The sequence below is a fragment of the Cornus florida genome, unplaced genomic scaffold (genome assembly GCF_030987335.1).
Source record: "Cornus florida cultivar Cherokee Brave unplaced genomic scaffold, ASM3098733v1 CherokeeBrave_3.0.0_Hap2_Chr06, whole genome shotgun sequence".
NCBI lineage: Eukaryota > Viridiplantae > Streptophyta > Magnoliopsida > Cornales > Cornaceae > Cornus > Cornus florida.
This window is the reverse complement of record NW_026775576.1, coordinates 60,541,452-60,565,917: the sequence shown is the minus strand read 5'-3', so window position 1 is coordinate 60,565,917 and position 24,466 is coordinate 60,541,452. Positions and strand designations below refer to the sequence as shown.

Genomic DNA, 24,466 nt, shown 5'->3' with positions numbered 1-24,466 from the left:
GAATTAAGTTCCTTTAACGGTCCATGTGGTAGGATGGAAAAAGTGTTTGGAGGAAGGGAAGAGGAGGGAATGAAACAATGGAATTTTATATTTTTTTCATTTTTTTCACCTCCCGAAAGTTCAAGCAAAGGCATGCAAATTTACAATATTTGCCCCTACGGGGGCTTAAACACTCAACCTTCCCTTGGAGAGAGATATCACACCATTTGGGTTAACGTCCATTGGTTGAAACTTGAAACGATAGATATTCCATTTAGTACGAAAATCTCGGTTTCAAGAGGGAGCAGTTCCTATCATCTTATAATTTTAGCTGGGATTAAATGCAAGAAGCCACTCCTAAGTCCTACGGTGTATATATTGTGAATATAACATATTGATTGTATGTATATATAACTACCTCATAGTTTATGAAAAGTTGCAATACAATACTTTCCCTCCACAAAACCATTGCAATGGTGCAGTTGAAATCATCAACTGAGCATTAGGTGACTCCCGTTTGTTGTAAAAATCTGCCCTGTTGTGTTTAGTGGATGTAACTTTCAAAAGTTGTGCGTCCCTGAAGAACTTGATCCTTTCAAGAAGGATTCAGGTAGTAAAACTGCAGACTAAAGTCTTTTATACCCTTCAATTTGAGCTCTAACTTGGCAAATATTTGCATTATCAAACCACATCTTGGGGTTATAAATGTCTTGCAGGAGGCCTGCAAGGTGCTCTTGGATGAATCATGACCATGAATTTTAAAAGCGCAAATCAGTATAAAAATAAAAATAAAAATAATAATAATAAAGAACAGTATTCATAAGTTAACATCTCTTCCAAAAGCTCCCTTTTCATCTTCAAAGTAGAATTGCCCTCCCGCCCTTTATTTAGTTTGTCAACCAAACACCAATCGATTCAGTCCTCTCTCACTCATCTACAACCCTAGTGTTATTTCTCTCTTACCAACTTGAGTCAAATTTTCATTATTTATCACCATACCTAGGAATTTTCCAATAAATTGAGAGTTCAAAACAATTTTTTTATTTTTGGTTTAGCAAACACAAACACACTTTACTTACTCCTGGGCTCGAACCTCCCCCTTCCTCTTTGATGATGGAGCAGTATAGCGGTTATACCATTGGACTAGAGACCCTTTGGTAAAAAAGATAAACTTTGATACTCAAAATTTAACCATGGAGAAATCTCCGTCAAGGACCGACTACATTTATCAATTTGGGAATAGAGAGAACTGAATTACTTTTTCAAGGGTCTGGTTACTGGAGACTATCATCTAAAATCAGTATGCATGTAAAATCACCGTATCACATTATAACTTGTACTGCATGCAAGATTTGAGGAAGGAAATAAATATTTCAAAATTTGGGTATTAAATGTCTTCACGAGTAAAATATGTTTATGCAAACGTGAAAGGTTCGGTCCTCTACAAGCTCCTCATATTTTGATTATACAGGGTGATCAATGTCAGTGAAAGATGCTTCAAGTTCAAATGCAGAATTCAACTCAATCTTCTTCAAGTTCGGCTCCAAACTTCTCCAATCTTTCAGCATCATCTTGCAAATCCCGCACCTTAGCATGGTTAACAATTCCATCATCCTCACTCGCGTGGATCTGCCTACCACCAAACCTAAATGGCATGCAGAAATCACAACCAGATAAGAGAAGAAAAAAAGGCGGTAAGAAAAAGCCAAAAGTATATCAGATCAATTAGATAAACTTAGGTTTGCAACACCCATTAGAAAATGTTGATCTGTTTTCAACACCCAAACTACCCAGAAATGACTTCTCATCTCAATCAACCCTCAAATACTAACTACTCAGGAAGTCAGGATTAGTTGTCATTGAAACACCTATATGGGAATATTCCCTATTAAAATATAAGTTTTCGTCAAAACAAAAAGAAACCCAAATTTTAAAAAATAAAATAAAATAAAAATAATAATAAAGAAAAAGAAGAAAAGGAAACCCAAAAAAACTAGAATTTCCTAGGATTACAAAAGCGCCTGCAACTTCAGTAACATAATAATCAGAAGAAATCCTAAGATTATATTGAAGTTGCCAGAAGTTCTAAATGTATTACAAAAGGCAATAAGTAAGATCCATGTTCATCCTTTCTGAAATGCAATCAGCAAAAATTTAAAATATTTTCCTCCTTGGAGATCGATCTGAAGTTAGTTGTAATGTTGTAACGACCGATGGTTACTTGGGAAACCAAAAGACTGAACAAACACAACTTAGTACATGCGACAATGTCCACGAGGAAGCATAACCACCGCTATTCCAAAGTAAGGACTCTGGAAACAGTATCACACCTCATAATTTCTTGACACAACTTAAAAAATGCAGATGCATTCACAAGGCCAACTAACATAGGTAGATGTTGTAATGACCGATGGTTACTTGGGAAACCAGTGAGAGCACATGCAGGTAAGCCGGACATCATTCAGAATTTCTTAAGTTGTAATGTTGTAATGACCGATGGTTACTCGGGAAACCAAAAGAGTGAACGAACACAACTTAGTACATGCGACCATGCCCACGAGGAAACATAACCACCACTATTCCAAAGTAAGGACTCTGGAAACAGTATCACGCCTCATAATTTCTCGACACAACTTAAAAAATGCAGATGCATTCACAAGGCCAACTAACATAGGTAGATGGTCAACTCGTGTAAATGTCGATGTAGTTCTAAAGTATGATATATTGTTGTTTTTAGGCCAATGGTAAGAACTGACCCCCTAACTCCAATCCTATCAGGTGTCATGACAACACTTCGTGCTACGACAGCTTGATGATTTGATGTTTGAAGTCCAACAAATTCTGAATTAGTCATTATGATAGCTCTGTCCTCTCTCAAATTAAAGAATTTATTACAAAAACCTCAAGGATCAGCACAATTACCATCGTCCATTCATCATATCTATGCACTTCTGGGCATCTCTTCTATCCTTAAATCTTACCAAAACAACACCCTGAGGATGATTCTCACAAACCTGCAAACAGAACCACATCTGAACATAAGAAATAGCCATTTAAACATATAATGCTCGTAAAAGCCTTAATTTACATGAAATAAATAAATTCCCAGAAAAGGAAAATCAGTCATGAAATCTAAACATTCATCATATAGCATAAAGATAAACCTAAATGAACATTAAATACTTGAGATAGAAGAGTAAATAATGAAAAAGAAGCCATTGCATCTGATAACATCAATATCAAACCAGTAATATCAAAAGATGTAAATTTACACGAGACTCTGAAAGAAAGGAAACACAGAGGCCTATAAATTAAAAAATAGCGTGAAGACAGATAAGAGTCATTACCTAGTGTGATCCCCATTAAACGAGGGTGCTAGGAGCGGTAACAATTATTACTTTCTTTTCGGTTGATAGGACATAAGCAAGACTGGAGTTTTAACTTTTGTTTTAATTTCTAGCTTAGGTTAGAAGTTTCCAAAAGTTAGTAAGTATTAGTTGTTACCTCCCAAGGTCGAAGAAGGAAATTGCAAGCTACACGCAAGGGTAAGTATGTAATCTTCGTTTAGAAGGGTATAAAGGTAAATTAAAACAGTGAAACACTCACCAAATTAAGATTCATGCATGCATATTTAGGTCTTAAGTTTTCATGACATTGATCTTATTTGATTCCTTAAATTCTTCTAAACATGCATCATAAGTGTTTTTAGGATGTTCAGGATGTTCGTATTTGCATTTTTTTTCCAAGTTTACACTGCAACAAACTTCGATCAATCAAGGGCTTCCAGAGTATCGTCGATCATTGACGGTAATTTCAATTGATCTAGCTAGTCAAAAAATTAGTTTCCAAGTTGTTTTAAACTCTACCTACCATATTCTCTGTACTTCTATGTTGTCTATATGTATATAAATAAATATATATATATATATATATATATATATATATATATATATATATATGGTACTACGACAGAATAAGAGATGTAGAAATATATGAGCTTATTTGTGAGCTATAGAGTGCATCTTTATTTTTTTTTTTCATTCATCATTCTAGTATTTGTGAGTGTAGTTCATGTGTCGACAAGTGTTACTGCGTACTTCAACAAGAGTTCAACATTACAATTCAATCCATCTCCATAAATTGAAGCCTGGACAACTAGTGACGGAGACCAAAATCACTAGAGAAGCAAATTCATTAAGGAGCGGATACCGTTGACGAGCATACGGATGATTGGAGACTTTTGGAAGAAGGTTTGGAGTTGTCTGTGTCACGAGCTAAATAGGGAATTCTTGGGGTAGAATCTGTTAATTTAGGTTGTTCTCTCTTTCTCACATATCGGATTTTGGTTCCTGTTACTCCCATAGTTTTTCCCCTTGTTCCAAGTAAAAATCTGTGTCCATTGTTTTAAGTTTTATCTGCTTATGACTCACATGAGTTGACAGATTTTTATTATCCGCTATGAATTGATTTGAATTTCTGTTTTTTTTTTTTTTAATTACAAAAAATTGTTAAAATCAATTTTTATTGTTATTATTTTTTAATCCTAGAAGACCTATTCACCCCCTCTAGGTCTAGATCATGGACCTTGCGCAACTCAATGTCAAAGCCCCGGAACCAGGTCCTTATCATCACTTTCACCAAAAAAAAAGAGGAGAGAGAATTGAGAAAACTTAATTGTACAGAAAGAAGTAAACATACCTTGACTGATTCAACAGGACCAAGTTTTACACATTCCTCTTGGACATCTGCTTCTAATTCAGAACGTAGATTCTCATCAGACTGCAAACATTAAAAGAATGTCAGCTTAAAATGCTATGTTGTTAGCAGTCCCTGATTAAACCAAAACAATGTAGTAAAGAGAGACTTGGAAGATTATAATCATCACAAGAAAAGAAATGGAAAAAAATAGTAATACGGTGCTTCTAGTTATATTAAAATAATTGATATTTAAAATAGAAGAACTCTATTATTGAACAAAAGTAAATTAAATTATTAAATATAGAGAATATTGTCCATTAAAATAATAAATAAAATAAAGTAGCTGGTTCGATTCAAATTTGTATATCCCAACATAACGTCACATGTTGTTTATCATTGTTAGTGATGGTTTAAACCATTGTAAAAGTCATGTACGAAAAAATCCACAATCTATTTAAAATTTAAATAATGGAAACAATAATAATAAACCCAGCTATACAAGTTTTTTTATAGATTATACAGCTTTTACACATTACTCCATTTTTTTCTCTTTTTTTTTTTTTGTACCCTTTTTCTTTATTAGTTAGGAGGGAGAGGGTTGAGCTGGTTTAGAAGCATTACCCTCATTTCTGCAGGAGCGAACATATATCGAAGAATAACAGTGGCAGGAATTGAAAGCTTTGCATCATCACGACCACCTGCAACATTAAAGAAAAGGTTATATCAAGGGGTTAATCTCATCACAAGTACTAGATGAAAGTTCAATACGAGTAAACTCTCATAAAAAAGAAAGGATATAAAGAAATATCATCAAATTATGTAGATTATAGAAAAGCACAACTAGTTGGAATTTGCTACCATTTGTCCCTCACTTCGTCACATGTCTTCCAAACGGAAGTCTACATGGCACTCTCCGTCCCACCACATGACATCACTATAACAATCCGCATGTTACTTTGCCAACTCGCTCTGTGATGCACTACAGAGAAATGATTCTCCATCTCCAGTTGATATGTAACCATATCTCTATAAAACATGATGTCCCCTTAAAATTGTTAAACATGTTGTATCTCTATAAGGTTGGCGAACGTGTTTCTTAGATCTCAGACTTCAACAAGTGGACCAAAGCAAAGTTTATCCAAGCAATGCTAGGCAAGACTATGTCTCCCACTGCACAATCTTGGGCTGCGCAGATGACAATTTCCAGATGGGTTCACTGTTCAATCTCCCCAACCTCATAGTGTAACCTCTCCATTCCAATCAGATTACGCAATCTCTGTCAGCTCAGTAAATTTTCTACAAAACAGATCTCCATCACTTGCTCTCCCCATTGAAAAGCTGTCTCCACGCGGGCACTCAACATATCTAATTTTTTTTTTTGATAAGAAAAATATATTAGAAAAGCGTTCAAAAGGGGAACGTGTCCCTAATACACAAAACGCACGGGCACTCAACATATCTAATACCTGACTCTTTTAGAAGAAGAGCCACAGAGCTTGTCAAGCTCAGTATGTGGCCATGGTCTACTTGGACTTCGGATCATGTGGTTTTTTGAAGTTTGATGGCTTAAATCAATGGTTCGTTAATTATTTCTGTAGTCTACACCTCTGTAGTGGTTACATTGATTATTTTCGCCATCAAGACATAAAACTGGTTCAAACGAATCTTTAACAGCCTTATTAGGATAGAAGTACCCCGCCCATTCTGTTAACTACTGCCAATGTCTCTCCTATCCTAAGACCACCTCAGTTTCACCATAACCTATCCACCGGAATTTCCATCACCTTACACATAATACATCCATCAAGACATCAGAAACCAACTACCCAAACCTAGGAAAAAAATGCCCCAAGAAAAAGGGTTAAGTAGTTTGATTCACTGAACCTTTTCCAGAATATACTTGTAATATTACGCCCTCAAATTCAATCAGTGTACATGTTTAATGATAACAAAATGATTACTGAGTCCTTGACAATAAATATGTAAATCATGCACTAGATGGGAATAAATGCCTGCAATCCCCAAATTCACTGTTTATTTATCCAAGTTAAAAAGTCCAACAACAATAAAACTAGTTGGCTGATACAAAACAAAAAGAGGACATGTAGCACATGAAAATAAGTGAAAATATAAGAGCCATCTTATTTTTAAAAAATAAATAAATAAGTGAAAATATAATTTTCCATCCCCAAATTTGATGCTATCATTTAAGTGGCATCTTATTTGTAAAAGAAAGCCAGTGTCATAATTGTTTCACCAACCAAAATTTTGGGATCAAAATAACTGATGGTATTGAAATTGCTATTTCTTGACAGAGTTGCCATAAGAAACAACTATGACCTTTTCATTTGACATTCTAAACATGTATAATTGACAAATCACAATATTATATATAAGTATATATATTGATACGTTAGAATCACCATGGTAAATGATAATCAACTGAATTCTAATATTTCCTTCAAGAATCTCAATGAATTACCATCATATAGTAAGCTGATAAAGACACAGAAAAAGAAACCATTTCTTTTTTCTAATTCTTTTTCTTTTTGGAAGGCAAGTGACTCACTCATCCCCACTAGTGGCCCCAAGTTCAACCTTCCATTAAGTGGCTGCACACATTTCTATTACTTTTTATAGTATAATTCACATTGAAGACCTATATACAAGAAATTTAACAAAATGATGAAATAAAATAAATCATATATTTTTGGTTCTTTCATTTTTAAAGAAAAGAAGTTACATTTTACTCATCAATTATAATTTAATTTGAGGATGAAATACATATAATTAATAAACCTCATTTTTGGTAATGATCACATGCATTGCACATGTATTAGGAGCGGGTATGTATCTAAGAGATGAATTTATTAGATCCCAAACACAAAGATATAGAAAAATGGAATTTTTATGTAACTGTCTGACATGGGTACTTCATGCATTTAGAAGGGTCAATATAATATAAGCAATGCCATTATTTTCTCCTAATCAATTGATCTACAATGTTTAACCTGAAAAATTAGGTAAAGCATAATAAACTGTACCTTTGGGGTGAGAAGTAAAGATTCTATTAGATTGAAAGAAAATCCTACACATTTATAAGGAGATATGGTTGAAGGAACGATTTGAAACTTTCTTTCTTTAAAGATATTATGCAGATCATAGTAAAACCAACCTAACAAGATTACCTCAAAAGGAAGAAAAGACAAATACACGGATATGATAGTCACAATACACTAATAGAGCGTTCCTAATACAACAAATTATTGAATGTCTAACCTCAACATTTTTAAGAGGAAAATTTAGGGGGAAAAAACACATAACAGAGCAATCTCTAATGAGGTCTCCAATTACAGCTTCTGTGCCACCCAAATTCCCTACTGAAAGGACTGGGACATGGGGCTGACAAATGTGACCCAATCAGATCCATGATTTTTCACCTCACATATTTTCTCAACAAATTATAGAGAGAGAGAGAGAAGGAAGCTTCTCTTAAAGAACACCTGCTCTGCTGCCCATCAAGAACTATAAATGTGAAACATGATCAATGATACACAGCAACTATTCCAAATACTTCTCCTTGTATAATATACCAAAAATAAATAAAAATAGCAAAATATAAAAAAAATCAAATTACACATTCAATGCATCAACCTTGTGGACTTCTCCATTCTGAGGAAAGATCCGTTACATATTGCAAAAACACCAAAGAAATCTAACAAGAAAATATACCAGCAAACATTATGAACTTCACATCCATGTGGGCAAAAAACACGCACAGACACATTTTAAATTTCATTATTGTTATTATTTTCATTATTATTATAAGTAATATTCATTAAAGAAAGCGCTCAAAAGGGGAGTGCGTCCCATATACAAAGACCAAAAGACCCACTATACCTTTAAGCTATCCACAAAATCAACGAGATCTCCCAAGGATTTACAATTATAACCATTAACCACAAAAAATAACGATCTAAGAATATAGAATTTAATCAACCAAATAGGAGCCTCCACTCCATTGAAGCATCTTCTATTTCTTTCCATCACCTAACAATATTAAAATAATTGATGTGTCTTATCTGCCAAGAGGCCTAAAATAAATGCTCACCCCATTTTCAGAAACTATAAGAGTAAGTTTTACAAGCCATAGAAAAAAACCAACATGTAAGGCTGAAACCCCCAACAAACAATAATAGCGAAAAGCTACAAAGACTGGCTGCAGCAGAAATATCATTCCCACATCCAGCAAGAAGACTAGAGGTAAGCTTAAGAAATAGAAATAGAAATAGAAATAAAAATAGAGTTACAAATTATCATTGCACTTTGTTTTGAATTGTGGAAAAAATTAGAAATTAGCCTAATTAAATTTGAATCAGTTGCAGTCTAAAAAGGTGAAATTCCTATATCACATTAGATTTGGAAATTTAAATGTAAAATAAAAACCTACCCCAACCAAGCATCTTCTGTTCGACCTTCTGAAGTTTCCTTTTCTTTCTCTTGTCTGTTTGTTTGGATATAAATTTCTCCCCTGTAAAGCACAGAGGAAGCTCTTAATACAATATAGAAAAGTTATTGAAAAAGTTTAAAAGAATCTTTTATCCAGCAGAACAAAATGAGGGTTCCATATCCTGTATGGTAAATGAACAAGATGAAAACTCTTTTTTTTTCTTTTTTCTTTTTTCTGACAAGTGAACAAGATGAAATTCTTATCCTTTCAATATGACATAATCAGTGTACCATGGCCCTCAAATATTACCTTTCTGCTCAAACTTTGCTTGGGTAACTGACATAGGAATCTTGCCCCCAGGCCGTAGAGGTGCTCCATCCAAAAGTTGGAGGGCTAGAGCAACTGAAGGTTCCTAATGCACAGGAAGAGATGATGGAAAGCCAAGAGTAAGGATCTGACACTGTTAAATTTCAGATTCAGCAGAGATTCGATAAAAACATTACCTTCAGAAATGAAACAAGCGCATCACCCTTTTTTCTTCCAGTCTCTTTGTCAACATATATCTTCACACGAGGCTTTTTTGTTTCAGGGTCCTAAAAGTTTCAATGATACGAATTCTATGTATTAGAACATGGTGCTCAGACACCAATTATGCTTTTTCAACAATGTAAAGCAGTTACAAATAAAAAGAAACCAAAGGTGAATCCTACAGCACGAATCTGGTAGATAAGCAACCTACCATCCCAAGTTGAAAGAACCAAACCCAAGCAATACCCTTCTCTACAAATCTACTAACAGCCACACTATACAAGACCTCAATTAGTGTTGGAAGAGTTTGGCTGCAAATTTGTGCCAAACTAGTCTGAGTTATAATTAGAGCTTGCAATGCCAGTCTAAACTTTCCAAAAATTGATTTGCGAAATGGGTATCATCAGATTCAGATTTAGACCGGGTAACGAATGGAATACAGCCTTCAAGACAAAGGAGGGACTGTATGAGTGGTTGGTTATGCCATTCGGCTTATCCAATGCACCGAGCTGTTTCATGGGAATGAACCAGGTCCTGAAACCGTTCATTGGCAGATTCGTGGTGGTGTACTTCAATGATATTTTGGTGTACAGTCACAATGAAGCAGAACACATGGAGCATCTACAAGAGGTCTTACAGACCTTGCATCCTAGCAAGTTATATATCAACCTAAAAAAGTGTTGCTTTATGACAGACATATTGCTATTTTTGGGATTTATTGTCGGAGCTGATGGCATTCGGGTTGATGAAGAAAAGGTTCGTGCTATCCGAGAATAGCCTGCACCAGAGACTGTGAGTCATGTTTGCAGTGCTCACGGATTGGCAACATTTTACGGCAGATTTATCCGAAATTTCAGTAACATTGTGGCTCCAATCACTGAGTGCATGAAGGGGGGAAAATTCCAGTAGGGTCATAATCAGGAAGTAGCGTTTGTAATGATTAAAGAGAAGTTGTACACTTCCCCAATTCTAGCATTGCCAAGTTTCAAGAAGGTTTTTGAGGTGGAGTGTGATGCTTCTATCATGGGCATAGGTGGTGTTCTCTTTCAAGAAGGTAGACCAGTTGAGTATTTAGTGAAAAACTCTGTGAGGCGAGACAGAAGTGGACTACATATGAATTGGAGTTCTATGCGGTCATCCGAGCTCTGAAACACTAGGAGCATTATTTGATTCAGAGGGAATTTGTGTTGTACAGTGATCACCAGGCAATGAAATTTACGAGGAAGAGGTTGAACAGTATGCCTGCCGGGTGAATTTCTTTTCTTCATAAATTTACCTTTGCATTGAAGCATAAATCGGGGCAACTTGGGCCAAGGGCAGTTCACAACGACCTGCTGTTGAGTTTCATATTCAGGACGGTTATCTGTTTCGTGGCAATTAGCTCTATATTCCAAAAACATCGTTGCGAGAACTGTGTAGTAGTGGTTTGGGTTGACACTTAGGCCGAGATAAGATGATTGCACTAACTGAGAAGCATTACCAGTGGCCACAGTTGAAACGTGATGTTGGCAGGTTTGTGCAGAAGTGTCCAGTATGCCAGACAGCCAAGGCTCAGGTGCAAAATACTGGGTTATATACTCCGCTGCCCATACCAGAAAATATTTGGGAGGATTTGACCATGAATTTTGTGTTAGGACTTCCACGAACACAGAGAGGTATGGATTCTATTTTTGTGGTTGTTGATAGGTTCTTATACCATGCCGGAAGACCTCGGATGGATCCCACATTACTAATTTGTTTTTCCGAGATATTGTTCACTTGAAAGGAGTTCCAAAGTCCATTACTTCAGATCGTGATGTCAAATTTCTCGGTCATTTTTGGAGGACCTTGTGGAAGAAATTTGATACTTCTTTGAAGACCGATGGCCAAACAGAAGTGGTAAATAGAACATTGGGAAATATGATTCGCTGTGTGTCAAGTGATAAACCAAAGCAGTGGGATTCAACTCTTCCACTGATCGAATTTGCTTTCAGCATGTATAATCTATCCTCTGGAAAACGCCATTTGAGATTGTCTATACTAAAGCCCGGAGGCATGCCTTAGATTTGGTTTCACTGCCCAAAATTCCAGGATTGAATATTGCAGCAGAGAATATGGCTGAAGGAATCCAGACTATTCAAGCTGAAGTCAAGAAGAAGTTGGAGCAGTCCAATGTCAAATATAAAGCTGCAACTGACAAACAAAGGCGAGCGAAAGTATTCCAGGAAGGTGACCTTGTGATGGTACACTTGCGTAAAACTAGATTTCCTATTGGGACTTATAGCAAGTTGACAAACAGAAAGTATGGGCCACTTCGCATTAAGCGAAAGATTAATGATAATGCTTATGCGGTGGAGCTTCCTGAGAACATAACAATCTCTAATACCTTCAATGTGGTGGACTTATTCGAGTATCATCCACCAGATGAATAACTTTATCCGCAATCAAACTCGAGGACAAATTTTTCTGAAGTGGAGGGGTCTGACGCAGGACATCCATGATTTAATATATATAATATATAGTGTGTGTGTGTGTGTATATATATATGTATATGTAAACATAAAGGTGCAAGTTGCATTCTTTTACTTAGTGAGCAAGGAGATGACATGTGAGAGCATCATTATGAAAGTGAGTGCAAGTTGCATTCTTTTACTTAGTGAGCAAGGAGGTGATATATGAGAGCATCATTATGAAAGTAAGTGCAAGTTCCATTCTTGTACTTAGCGAGTAAGGTGACATGTGAGAAAGTGGGGTCCGCATCATTATGAAAGTGAATGCAAGTTGCATTTCGTTACTTGGTGAGCAAGTTCAGATTAGGCTATAAATAACGCTCACCTTTGTATTGTTGAGGCAGCTTGAATGAAATTAACAATATATCAGTTTTATAATCTGTTTGAGCTTTTGCTCTGTGTGAGATATTTATCTCTTTTCCCGCTTCCGCTACGTCAAGAAAACATACAAATGAGGATGTAGTGAAGATTGGAATCAAATGAGGATGTAGTGAAGATTGGAATCAAGATGTACAAAAAAGTGAACACTTTTGTTATTTAGGCTCAATTATTCTATTCAAAATGAAAGAAAAATTGGAGATGATGTCATAGAATCAAGGCATACGTTAAATAGTGTTAAGATTGAAAGGGAATTATGTAGAACAACCATCAAACCAGTTGTACTATATGGAACAGAATGCATATGGGGTGTGGGGCAAAAATGCGAATTTTGAGATCGATGTGTGGTAAGACTAGAAATGATCACATTTGTGAAATGGTTGGAGTAACACCAATTGGAAATAAAATGAAAGAATCGGTTAAGATGGTTTGGAGCACGAAAGACCTTTTAAGTCCGCCAGTTAGGAAGAGTGACATAATCCACATTGAGGATAATACTAAGGGAAGAGGAACACCAAAGTTAACACGAGTAGAGTTAGTAAGGAAGGATTTGATAACATATGGTTTGACTGAGGCTACGGCCTTGGATAGAGCGGAATGGAAAAATAAGATCATGTAGCCATCCCAAGCAGTTGGGAAAAAGGCTTTGTTGGTGGTGTTTGTCATACAAATAAAAATAAAACATGCATGCATATACACCACCATACAACACTTCATGTTTGTCCACCAACACCCCCACCCACTCAATTATAAAACAAATTGCAGTTATGTTATCAGCTATTATTACAAGAAAAATTGAAAACATGGAACTGAAAATTCAGTGCTAAACTAGTACTACCAAAAGATTTTAGCAACTAAAGTTTTTAAACTAAAAGTTTGTGGGCAAATTTGTTTATTTAAATCAAAATTAAAAATACCCTTCACCTGAGCATATTTAGCATTCAATAGAAGCATTGCCACGTCTCTTTGATTTAAGGTTCAAATACTGTGAAGGGGAACTAACTTTTATGCACTAACTATGTGTTATTCATGGTTATCAAAATCGCGACCCGCAATGTAGGATCACACGATCCTACCAGACTTATCAAATAGATCCAAATCATATGAAAATTTCAAAGAAATAGAATCATGTTAGGATCACCATATTCAGGATTGTTCAGGTATACAAAAGATATGGTAATCTGTTTATTTCTTATGCTCGAATATATTTGTAAACTGCACTGATTTTAAGACACTGGTTATTGGTTAAAAACGTTGGTTGTTGAGGATTATGTAATTTGCATTTGGTAGATTTTAAAGGATGTTCATAGTTTGTTTCGTAAAAAATCAAATTTGCTATTATAGAACATGCATTTTCATGATGAAAAATGGGAATAGAAAGATTTGAACATTGATCTTCCTGTGTGCAACCAACCTTGTAAATTGCATGGCATTAGGGTTCTACATTTTGAGCTACATTATCAAATTTACTTGTGCGAATTGGTAAATAATGCATGTTCCATATATTTTTTATATATATTGTTGAAGATTTAATAGAGGAATCAGTGGAGAAAAATCTTTCAGTAATTGATGTTGTTTCCTATAATTGAAGATTTGGTGTTACTTGAGGAATCAGTGAAGAAAAATCCTCCTTGTTTTCTATTTTGTAATTCTTTCCATTCTCATAATTTCTTCTCTTATATAAAGGAGACTCCACCATTGTATTGTGTATGAGTTGAGAGAGCATTATAAAAGTGATGTAGCCCTTTGGGCTCTTTGTGCCGTGGATTTGGGCCCTAGTGGCTGAACCACGTAATATATGCGTTCTTCTTGTTTCATTTCTCTTTCACTTCTATTTCATTATTTACAACATGTATAAGTAATGCATCTTCCATGTGTTTGTAATAATATTTCTGCCATCTTATGTGTTTTAAGCTTGTTCTCTATCTAGTTTACTATTTCTTTACTTATACATATAGTTTAGTATTTTCACTAATCTTGTAGGATCTTATGATCATCAATTTAATCTTAACCCCCTAGTTGATCCAACATGGAATCCCAATACTAACAACCTTGGTGTTATTGAATGCACATGAAGGATGAACCACTGAAGTTTTCGATTTTAACCACTCAATAGAATTATCAAAAGAACCCATTAGGACCTGCTAATTACTAGTTAAACATATAACGTACTATTTAGATTATTAACTATTGTCATCATCTAGAAAATCTACCAATCTTTCATGCTGGTGCCAGTGACCAACATATATGTGAGAATGCTTCAGTTTGTTCAACTGTTCTGTAAGCTTCCTATACAAATCTTTCAGACTCTTCAATTTAAATTAGGTTCCACTAATCCCTGCATCACTGCGGTCCAGTTATCATCTTTTCTAACGAAGTATTTAAAGTAAATAACTCATGAACATGTGCATCATGTATTTAGTAGATGGGAAAAAGTGAAGAATGAGATAAAACCTAGTAGTAGGTAATTCTTTCATTATCATGATCCATATTATTATTAACATTATTATTAAGGCGCAATCCCTTCCTGAGCAACCCACTCATTCTTGCAGTTGTTAAAGCCCTTCAACTATTAACCCGAGTCTTGCAGTTCTATTTAAAGGAAAAGCCACATAAATGGATATATATAATAATAATAATAATATGGCTTGCCACAATATCCATGACTAGTAAACTGACACATCAATGCTTGCACATCTTTTTGGAACAAAATAAAATCAATATGATTGTGTGTGTTCTGGAAAAATGGATTACTTCATTTGAATAAATATATGTGCTGAGTGCAAGCTCTCAACGCAGTACAGTAAACCAGGGAGCTTTATTCATTATTTTAATGCCAGCAGATTATCGCTATGCAAAATAGAAAAAATAAATAAGAAAGAAAAAGAGAAGGGAAAAACTATTTACTTTCCAAAGAAAATACCCCAAAATAAAAAATAAAAAAAATAAATAAAGAGTTATTACTCACCTCCTTTATTATCCCACACTTAGAAAATACTTCCACAACCTGCAAGATTTCCCATATTAGTGACATACCATCATAACACAAGAAATTATTAATGGAGCGGCTGAAGAGAGAATTTGATTCTCATTAATTTGACTAGTAAGAATATATGTCAAATATAGACACACTATAACTACAATCATCTGTGACAACCACAGAAGATAACTCGTTGAAGATATAGATTTGAAAGTAACAATGACTATAGCTTACCTCATCAAAAGTAACGTCATCTGGCAACCCAGTCACGTAAACATGGGTATTGACTTTTAATTCAAACCAGCTATCTGGAGGTTTGTTAGCTTCCTGTAAATTTATAGAAAATAAGAAACATATGATAAAAAAACAAAAAAAAAAGGACATCATTTGTGAATTTAGAAATGTGCATCTTCAACATACTCCAGAAACAAAATGAATGTGCAAAGGAAAATTAAGTTGCAAGATGATGATGATGATGATGATGATGATATAAAGCACTACAAGAGGCATCGTACTGGCTGAATTTAAAAGAAATGAGGTACACAAGCAGAGTCTAAATCTAAAATAACTGAGAATTAGAAAAAGGAACAAGAAGAGAGAGAAGAAAAAAAAAAAAAAAACCTTCTTCTCAGCGGGCTTGTCAGGCGACTTTCTCTTAGCATTATGTTTTGCTTCGCCTTCCATTACTTCACTGGTATCTGTGACCTGTTCCTTTACAGCGGTATCAACAGCATTCACTGCTGGAAAGAGTTCCTGTTCTTCTAAGAAAGTCATCTCTTCTAACCCATATTGCTCAGTTTCTGTAGATGTGTTGTCCTGTAACATATCTAATTAGTAAAAAACTACTACATTCAAATCATACCCGATTGCCCCTTGTGTCTATAATGAAATGGAACTTAAAAAATAAAAATAAAAATACAGAATATTCCTAAGATGAAAAAGCATTAAAAATAAAAGAGGATGCTAATGTTGAAAAATAATTTTGGAAATCTAAAATGAATGGGTGCTAACCTCTAATTTTTTCTAAAAGGAATACATAACAGTGGGGTTTATAGCTTTAGCTGCATTGAAGCATTAAAAATAAAAGAGGATGCTAATGATGAAAAATAATTTTGCAAATCCAAAATGAATGGATGCTAACCTCTAATTTTTTCTAAAAGGAATACATAACAGTGGGGTTTATAGCTTTAGCTGCATTGTGCTCGATCAAGTGATTAAATTGTATATTTTATGGTACATATATGAAAACAACCTAACTGTGCTTCAAATAAAGCTGAAATAATTTATCTTGTGTTCCCTAAAAAAAAGATAGAAGATTCCATACTGAGGCAAGTACCAATTTCTAAAGATACGTAGGACCCGAAAACTTAAATGATAAACTAATCCAAGCACCCACCTGAGGAACCCACGCTCTAAGACCCCGATCCCACTTGTAAGTAGTTCCATCATCATCAGTGAATTCTTCCTCACCCTCTGGTGGTGTCGAAGGCCTTTCATGATCTTCATCGCTATTTACAGACTCATGTTTCAACACCTCTGCTTCTGCCTCTCTCACCTCTTTCTGCCATTTTTCGAACTCGTCATCAATGTTGGAGGGCACTGCAGAATTCACTTAACAATGAGACCTCTAATTCAAAATATAAACTAGAAACATATGTATCAGCACCTGAAGTCATATTAATTAGTACCCTGCTGAGAGACTTCAGTCATCAAGCCAAAAATTGAGGATAATGGTTGCCAATCGCTTCTTCCTTCAGACCATACAAGTGCACTTTCAGCGAGGTATCCATTTGTATAATGCTCTGTCCAGGTGAAGCAAATAAGCTTAAGTAGATGGTTCAATAGCTCGTAAGACCATTTGAACATGATACAAATGGAATAATTGTCCCACAACCGTGTTTATTGGTTACCGGTGGAACTGAAATTCAAGAAGGAGAAAAACAAAGGGATCTTAAGAATTTAAGGAACTATAAATTATACTTCTAAGAAAATATATATATGAATTGCAAGAAGATAAAGGGAAGGCACCCTTCTCCCAGTATACATTTATTCAACACAATAATTCAAGGCATTTTAGCCTGTTCCAAAACCATGCAACTTCTTGCAACAATTACTAAATCAATGCAAGACTCACCATTCAACTCAGAAAAAGCATAGGGGCCAATATGCTGTTGGTCTTCACCAAGAACATACCATCCAACTTCAGTACTTGTTTCAGAATTCCGATCAAAGCCGTTTTCTGCAATAAATCCAGAAACAACATCCCATTTTACTTGTTCTTCTTATATCATTACGCATACAGTACAACCACATAATATTTCAGTGTATACACGTGTAAATGCACAAAAACACACACACATATATGTTATCTTATTAAATGAATAACAGATTTAATGTCTTCTCGTTAGAAGGAAGCATAGTATTCTGAGAGCTCTGGATTTCAAAGAGGGAGCACTTCCAGTCACTTACGTGGGATTGCCTCTGATTGATAGCAGATTGAAAAATTCATTGTACTGGTTTATTAGAAAAGGTCAATGCCAAATTCTCAGCATGGAATTCCTTTAACTTATATATGGCAGGTAGAGTGGAGCTCATAAAATCAGTTATTTCCTATTACTATTACTCATGGGCTACAGTTTTCTAAATTCCTGTTGGTGTTCAAGAAGAGATTGAAAGGAGGGTGAGAAATTTCTTATGGAGTGGGAAACATGACAATCAGAAAATCCTCTTCTGGCATGGGACAAGACAACAGTTCCTAGAGCAGACGGTGGTCTGGGCTTGAGAAGCTTCAGCAGCATCAACAAGACATGTACTACCTTATTGACATGGTAATTTATTGCTTCAAAGGAAGACCTCTGGGTTAAATGGTTCAGGGACAAGTACATGAGAAATGTTTATTTCTGGACCATGAATCCTAGGGATACTGATTCAGTCTTATGGAAAGCCATACTGAATAACAAAGAATTTCTGCTTCAACATTTTTTTATTTTTTTATTTTTTTTTTTTTTTTTTGATAAGTAAAAATTTTATAAAAAAACGCTTAGAAGGGGAGCGAAACCCATGCAAATACAAAAGACCACAAAGGCCTCAAGCCTTCAAAGAGGCTAAAAAATCAACTACTTCCTCCAAAGAACAATGATCTCTTCCTAAAACCCAACAAAACAAAGTAGAAATAATCAAGAATTTAAGCACCGAAATCGACAAAGCCTTTCCTTCAAAGAATCTCCTATTCCTTTCAAGCCATAAACACCACCACACACAAAGCGGCGTAGCCCTCCACGCGTCCTGACTGAGAGCCCCCACAGGGCAACCTCTCCACGCCTCAATCAATCCTCTAGCAGATCCAGGCATAACCCAAGAAACACCAAATAAGCCAAGCATCAAAACCCAACACTCTCTAGCCAAAGGGCAATGAATAAGAAGGTGATTCATAGACTCCTCATCACCTAAGAAGCACGGACACTCCAAAATGGACGAAGAATCCGTGTCCGACACGTGTCGGACACGGACACGAGTCGGACACGCCCCGACACGTGTCTGACACGCCAAAAAACGTGTTTGGAATTTTTTTATTTTTTTTTATTTTCGGACACGGCTTGGACACGGCTTGGACACGGCTCGGACACGGCTTGGACACGGCACAGACACGACTCAGACAGCTCGGACACGGCTCGGACAGCTCGGACACGGCTCGGACACACTTTTCTGGATTTTTTTTTTTAATTTTTAATGCTGATATGTTAATTTTTTTTTTTTTTTTTTTTTTAATTTTTAATGCTGATATGTTCTATTTTTTGTTTTGTACTACCCTAAAGATGGTGATATATATATATACTAACCTAAAGATGCCACAATTCGCCGTGTCCGTGTCCTAAAGATGCTGATATATATATATACTAACATATCAGTGATATATATATATATTCCAACCTAAACATATCAGTGTTTTTTTTTTAAATTATTAATGCTGATATATATATATATATATATATATATATATATATATATATATACTATTTGCCGTGTCCGTGTCCTAATTTTTTTGGATTTGCCGTGTCCCTGTGTCCGTTTCGTGTCGTATCCGTGTCCCGTATCCGTGTCCGTGCTTCTTAGCTCATCACTAAGACACATAGAGCAACGGTTGACCACCACCTGGCTTCTCCTTCTCAGATTATCCTGGGTTAAAATCCGACCCAGGACCGAAGTCCACACAAAGAAAGCCACCTTAAGAGGAGCCTTGGATTGCCAAACAGACTTCCAAGGGAAACGAACTCCAAGAACAAAAGAGAGGCACTTGAAGAAAGACCTCACCTCAAAGCGCCCCTGAGAGTTTGCAATCCAAGACCAACAGTCTGAATCCTCCTCCACAATCCTCTGGTGATATAACAACTCCAAGAAACAAATGACCTCCTCGATCTCCCAATCCTGAAAGGAACACCTGAATCAAACATCCCAAACCAGTCTTCCATTATCAAGATGATAACAGTTAACTACCATGGCCTGCTTATCCATAGCAATCCTGTAAAGCTGAGGAAAGGCGAGGGCAAGAGGCAAATCTCCACACCACACATCCTCCCAGAAGCGAATCCTCCTCCCATCTCTGATACGAAGCCGAATGTGCTTGGAAAAATCATCCCAACCCTTCCGAATAAATTTCCAAACCCCCACCCCCCGAGGATCTCTAACTTCCAAAGAACTCCACCCTCCTCTCATTTCCCCAAAACGACATGCCACAACCCTCCTCCAAAGCCGATGTCTCTCCACCCCGAACCTCCACAACCATTTCCCAAGGAGGGCCTTATTAAAGGGCACCAATTTACGGAGCCCTAACCCACCATTGTGAATTGGCCTGCAAACTTGGTCCCACCTCACCAAATGAAACTTAAACTCTTCACCTCTACCTCCCCACAGAAAATTACGCTGCAACCTCTCTATCCTTTCCGCAACTGAAGAGGGAATCTGGAAAAGAGAGATAAAATACGTGAGAAGACAAGAGAGGGTGCTCTTAATCAGCGTGACCCTATCGCCCTTGGAGAGACACTGCTTCTTCCAACCCGCCAACCTTCTCTCAATTCTATCCACCACTAGATCCCAAATTCCCACACACCTCGAAGGAGCTCCCAGAGGCAATCCTAAGTAAGAAATGGGAAATGAACTAGTACGACAGCCAAGAATATCAGCAAAAGTCTCAATCTCAAGGACCTCCCCAACCGGCACCAAAACACTTTTTCCCACATTCACTTTAAGGCCAGAAACAACTTGGAACCAAATCGAAACACATCTCAAATATCTAATCTGAGAAACGTTCGCATCACAAAGAACTAAAGTGTCTTCAGCAAACATCAAATGAGAGATTTCCAACTGAGAATCTGCCTCCCTACCCACCCGAAAGCCTCTCAAAAGACTCAACTCGGTAGCCCTTCTTATCAATCTACTAAGGGCCTCCATCACAAACAAGAACAAGAAGGGGGAAAGGGGATCTCCTTGTCTTAAGCCCCTTGAACTAGAGAAAAAACCAGTAGGAGCACCATTAACAAGGATCGAAAAGCGAGCACTGGAAATACAAAAATGAATCCATCTCCTCCATCTATCGCCGAACCCCATCCTCCCCATCAGGTACAGAAGAAAGCTCCAACTTACATGGTCATACGCCTTCTCAATGTCCAACTTACAAAGAACACCCGGGGTTCCACTACGCAATCTGGAGTCCACACACTCACTTGCAATAAGGACTGAATCCAAAATTTGACGGCCTCCTACAAAAGCGTTTTGAGAGTCCGAAATGATGCCATCCAACACTTTCCTCAACCTTGAAGCAAGCACCTTGGCAATCAGCTTGTAGATGCAACCCACCAGGCTAATAGGGCGAAAATCTCTAACATCCAAAGCACCTCTATTGGGGATTGTCAATGCCTTTTCTACAATCCATGGTATAAAGGACAGACCTTTCAAAAGAAATTTGGTCTCAGATGTTTGCTGCCAGCAGGTTTGGGTTATTCTGCAAAACTGTGTGTGTTGAAATCCATCAATGGATAGTGCATACCTGATTCATGGCCAACTGAGATTGGTCAATTCCTATCCTATCTTCCAAATAATGGACCTGTTGATTCAATCACCTGGAGGATGGACAATTTTTCCTTCAAATCTATGTGGAATGTTTGCAGAGACAAGAGGGATGCGGTACCATGGAGTAAGCTGGTGTGGACCTCTGGTAGGCCTAGAGTGACTCTCCAATCAGCTCTGATTCTTCTCAACTCTTTTCCTTCCTACTTCATTTTGAGGAAGAGATGATCCATTGGTCCAGCTATATGCCACAATTGTTTTGCAAATACTGATTCAAGGGATCACCTTTTCTGGTGTTGTCCTTACGCTAATAAGGTTTGGAAGTGGATTGCTGACTTATGTCATTGGGAAGGTTTTCACAATCTGCAGCACTTCCAAGATTTAGTATCTTGGTTCATCAATCATACTCGGGGAAATTCTATGAAATGCAGAGTGATGGGTTGTATTTTTACCTCAACCCTGTGGTGTATATGGAGTAAGAGAAATCAAAGAGTTCATGGTGGACCTGTTCACTCTGCTCAGCAGTTGGCAATGGAGGCTTGTTTTGAGGGCTTCTCAGCTGTTGGGATAACCATATCAGACCTAAACCTTATTTTTTGATTATGTGCTTCCTTAGTCTTGTTCTGGTCTGATTGTTTCCTTAGTCTTGAGATGGTTTGACTGTTTTCATTTTTCTTCTTCTTTGGGTTAGGGTATGCCCTATCCTTATCTCTTTTGGTCTTGTTTTCAGTTTTCTCGGTGGTCTCCTTATGATCACTCTATCATTGTACTCTATTGTCTATTTTGTATTAATAAAATTATAAACCCATTCAGGAAAAAAAATAACAGATTTAACGGCATAAACAATAAACCACATATTAAATTACATGTTTACACAGTAGGAACGCATGGCAATTCAGAAAACTAGCCAAGCATAACATGATCTGAAAGCGAAACCCTTTTTTTTTTTTTTTTTTTTTTTTTTTTTTTTTTTTTTTTTTGAGCGAAACACCAATACCATAGACGATCATCATAAAAAAATTTACAAAATAGAAACTAACACAGCAGTGTTTGAAAATAATTAACAAACTGAACCATAATATGCATCATTTTCCAATTACGGTAGCAACATGAACATCATTTAAATGCAATTTAGAAACCAATCACAGAAATTAACGTTAACTCAGAGTTGCAGGATCTAATTTAACTGCAAATATGTATATACACACACCGACATACGCATATAAACATGCATACATATTTGCCCTCCTGTTCCAAACCCTAAAAAAACCCAATTTTCTGGCTGAATTTGATACAAACCCACATAGAGAGAACAGCAGAGACGGCATGGAGTATGAAGTCATATTCTTCAGGATACGCTACAAACACATTAAACTTCATGTATGCGTGTGCGTGCAGGTATGTGTGTGTGTGTGTGTGCGCGCGCGTGTGAGAGTAGCAGGATGATTACTCAAAGACTATAAAAAATGGGGTTTTATCCTCTTTCTGTCTACAAATATGGTAGAGAGAGAGAGATAAAAATTGATTTGGGATAATCCGTACTCACCAGTACTCTGTTGTTGGGAATGTTGGGGAGGGCTTGCGGGGCGATTCTCAGGGAGATCGTTCGACGACATTGTTTCTTCTTTTCCGATAGAGACACAAGTAATACAAACATATACTCCGTATATATATATATTGTATATACGGACTACGGAGTGTATGTGTGTATATATATGTGCTGGTCGGGGGTTTGGGGGAAAGACAAGTCGGAGAGAGTGCAGCGATCTTCTTAATGGGTCAAATCGGGCTTGGATCTTTGTTGAACCTGGATTTGTTGTGAATTCGAATCTATATTAAATGAAAAATTAAAATTAAAAGTCTGATTACTTTTTCTTTTAAAATAACAATTGGTTTTAGCCCAATCACTGGTAAGTTTGTAGGATCGGTGGATATTAATTTGTATTTGATATTTTGACTTTTTTTTTTTTTTTTTTTTAATAATTAGAATAGCAAAGTGATGCAAAGTGATTGATTATTTGTTTACATGACTCATAATTTGTATGCCTAATTTGTTATGCAAGAATAAAATGTAATAGGAATGGGGTGAAGTTGACAATGGAATGATTATTTTTTTATTCTATTGTTAAATTATAAATATGAAATGACATAGAAAATAAATAATAATTATCATTTTAAGTGATAGTAATGGAAAGCAGCCGGTAGGTTTTAGATTTTACATGATAGTTTTTTATAAATTTGATTTTTAAAATGAAAAAAAATGAAATTACATGGTAATGGAATAAATATTTGAACGGATTTTCATCCTAAAATGGCTTTGTTTGGGGGTGGAAACCGCTAGAAAATAAAGGAAATATGAAATTTTTAAATTTTTTTTATAGTTTGGACAGATAAAAAGATAAAACTAATGGAAAATTTAGTTTCCCTTGTTCAGTATTTTCCCTCAAAAAAATTTCACAAAAAACATATTTTCCGTGTGAAAGAAGTGCTTATTTATTTGTTGTTCCTATTTTACCCAGTAACTTAATCGTGCAAAGTTCTCTCCAAACTACTTATATTCTAAGGTAAACTTTTATTCTGAGGTAAGTTGCAAAACAAATTATACAATTATATATACAAAATATCAATGATATATAATTTGGATAAAATTGCTCAAAATATATCCTCTTCGAAATAGAATTTTTTATGTTTTTTTAATTGTATGTTCTATGTTGCAACTCTATGCACTCATAATCCAGTATGGATATATATATGTGTATATATATTTTATATCGTGAAATTTTGATTTTTCTCCCAAATAATAGTATTGCCTCTTCATCTCTAATTTTTTATTATTATTTTTTTAATTTGTTCATCTTAAACTAATAATTAGTTTTACCTAAAGAAATATTATGAAGCCTT

At 36.0% G+C, this 24,466-nt stretch overlaps 1 protein-coding gene across 2 annotated transcripts; it reads right to left on the bottom strand.

Moving 5' to 3' along the window:
* Positions 1-1,330: 1,330 nt before the first annotated feature.
* On the bottom strand, positions 1,331-23,312 carry LOC132311648 (splicing factor U2AF-associated protein 2). Of its 2 annotated transcripts, XM_059809657.1 has the most exons (14): positions 23,112-23,312; positions 17,637-17,741; positions 17,191-17,304; positions 16,899-17,101; positions 16,124-16,318; positions 15,737-15,829; positions 15,491-15,529; positions 9,631-9,720; positions 9,437-9,539; positions 9,128-9,208; positions 5,299-5,375; positions 4,678-4,758; positions 2,902-2,993; positions 1,331-1,624 (listed from the first exon to the last, which is right to left on the bottom strand). In XM_059809657.1, exons 1-14 carry the CDS (start codon positions 23,179-23,181, stop codon positions 1,501-1,503), a joined length of 1,467 nt encoding a protein of 488 aa, XP_059665640.1. In that variant the 5' UTR covers positions 23,182-23,312; the 3' UTR covers positions 1,331-1,500. The 2 variants fall into 2 exon arrangements, with proteins under 2 accessions (XP_059665640.1, XP_059665641.1); XM_059809658.1 differs by lacking the exon at positions 23,112-23,312 and having other exon boundaries at positions 17,191-17,420.
* Between the last annotated feature and the right edge of the window lie 1,154 nt (positions 23,313-24,466).

What these genes read in the sequence shown, in the direction of transcription:
- LOC132311648 (XM_059809657.1), bottom strand. Translation starts at nt 23,181, where the DNA reads ATGTCGTCGAACGATCTCCCTGAGAATCGCCCCGCAAGCCCTCCCCAA. An exon ending in GACTGAAGTCTCTCAGCAGG is followed by an intron (nt 17,102 to 17,190) that starts GTACTAATTAAT and finishes TGAATTCTGCAG; the next exon opens with TGCCCTCCAACATTGATGAC. An exon ending in TTAGAGCGTGGGTTCCTCAG is followed by an intron (nt 16,319 to 16,898) that starts GTGGGTGCTTGG and finishes GATATGTTACAG; the next exon opens with GACAACACATCTACAGAAAC.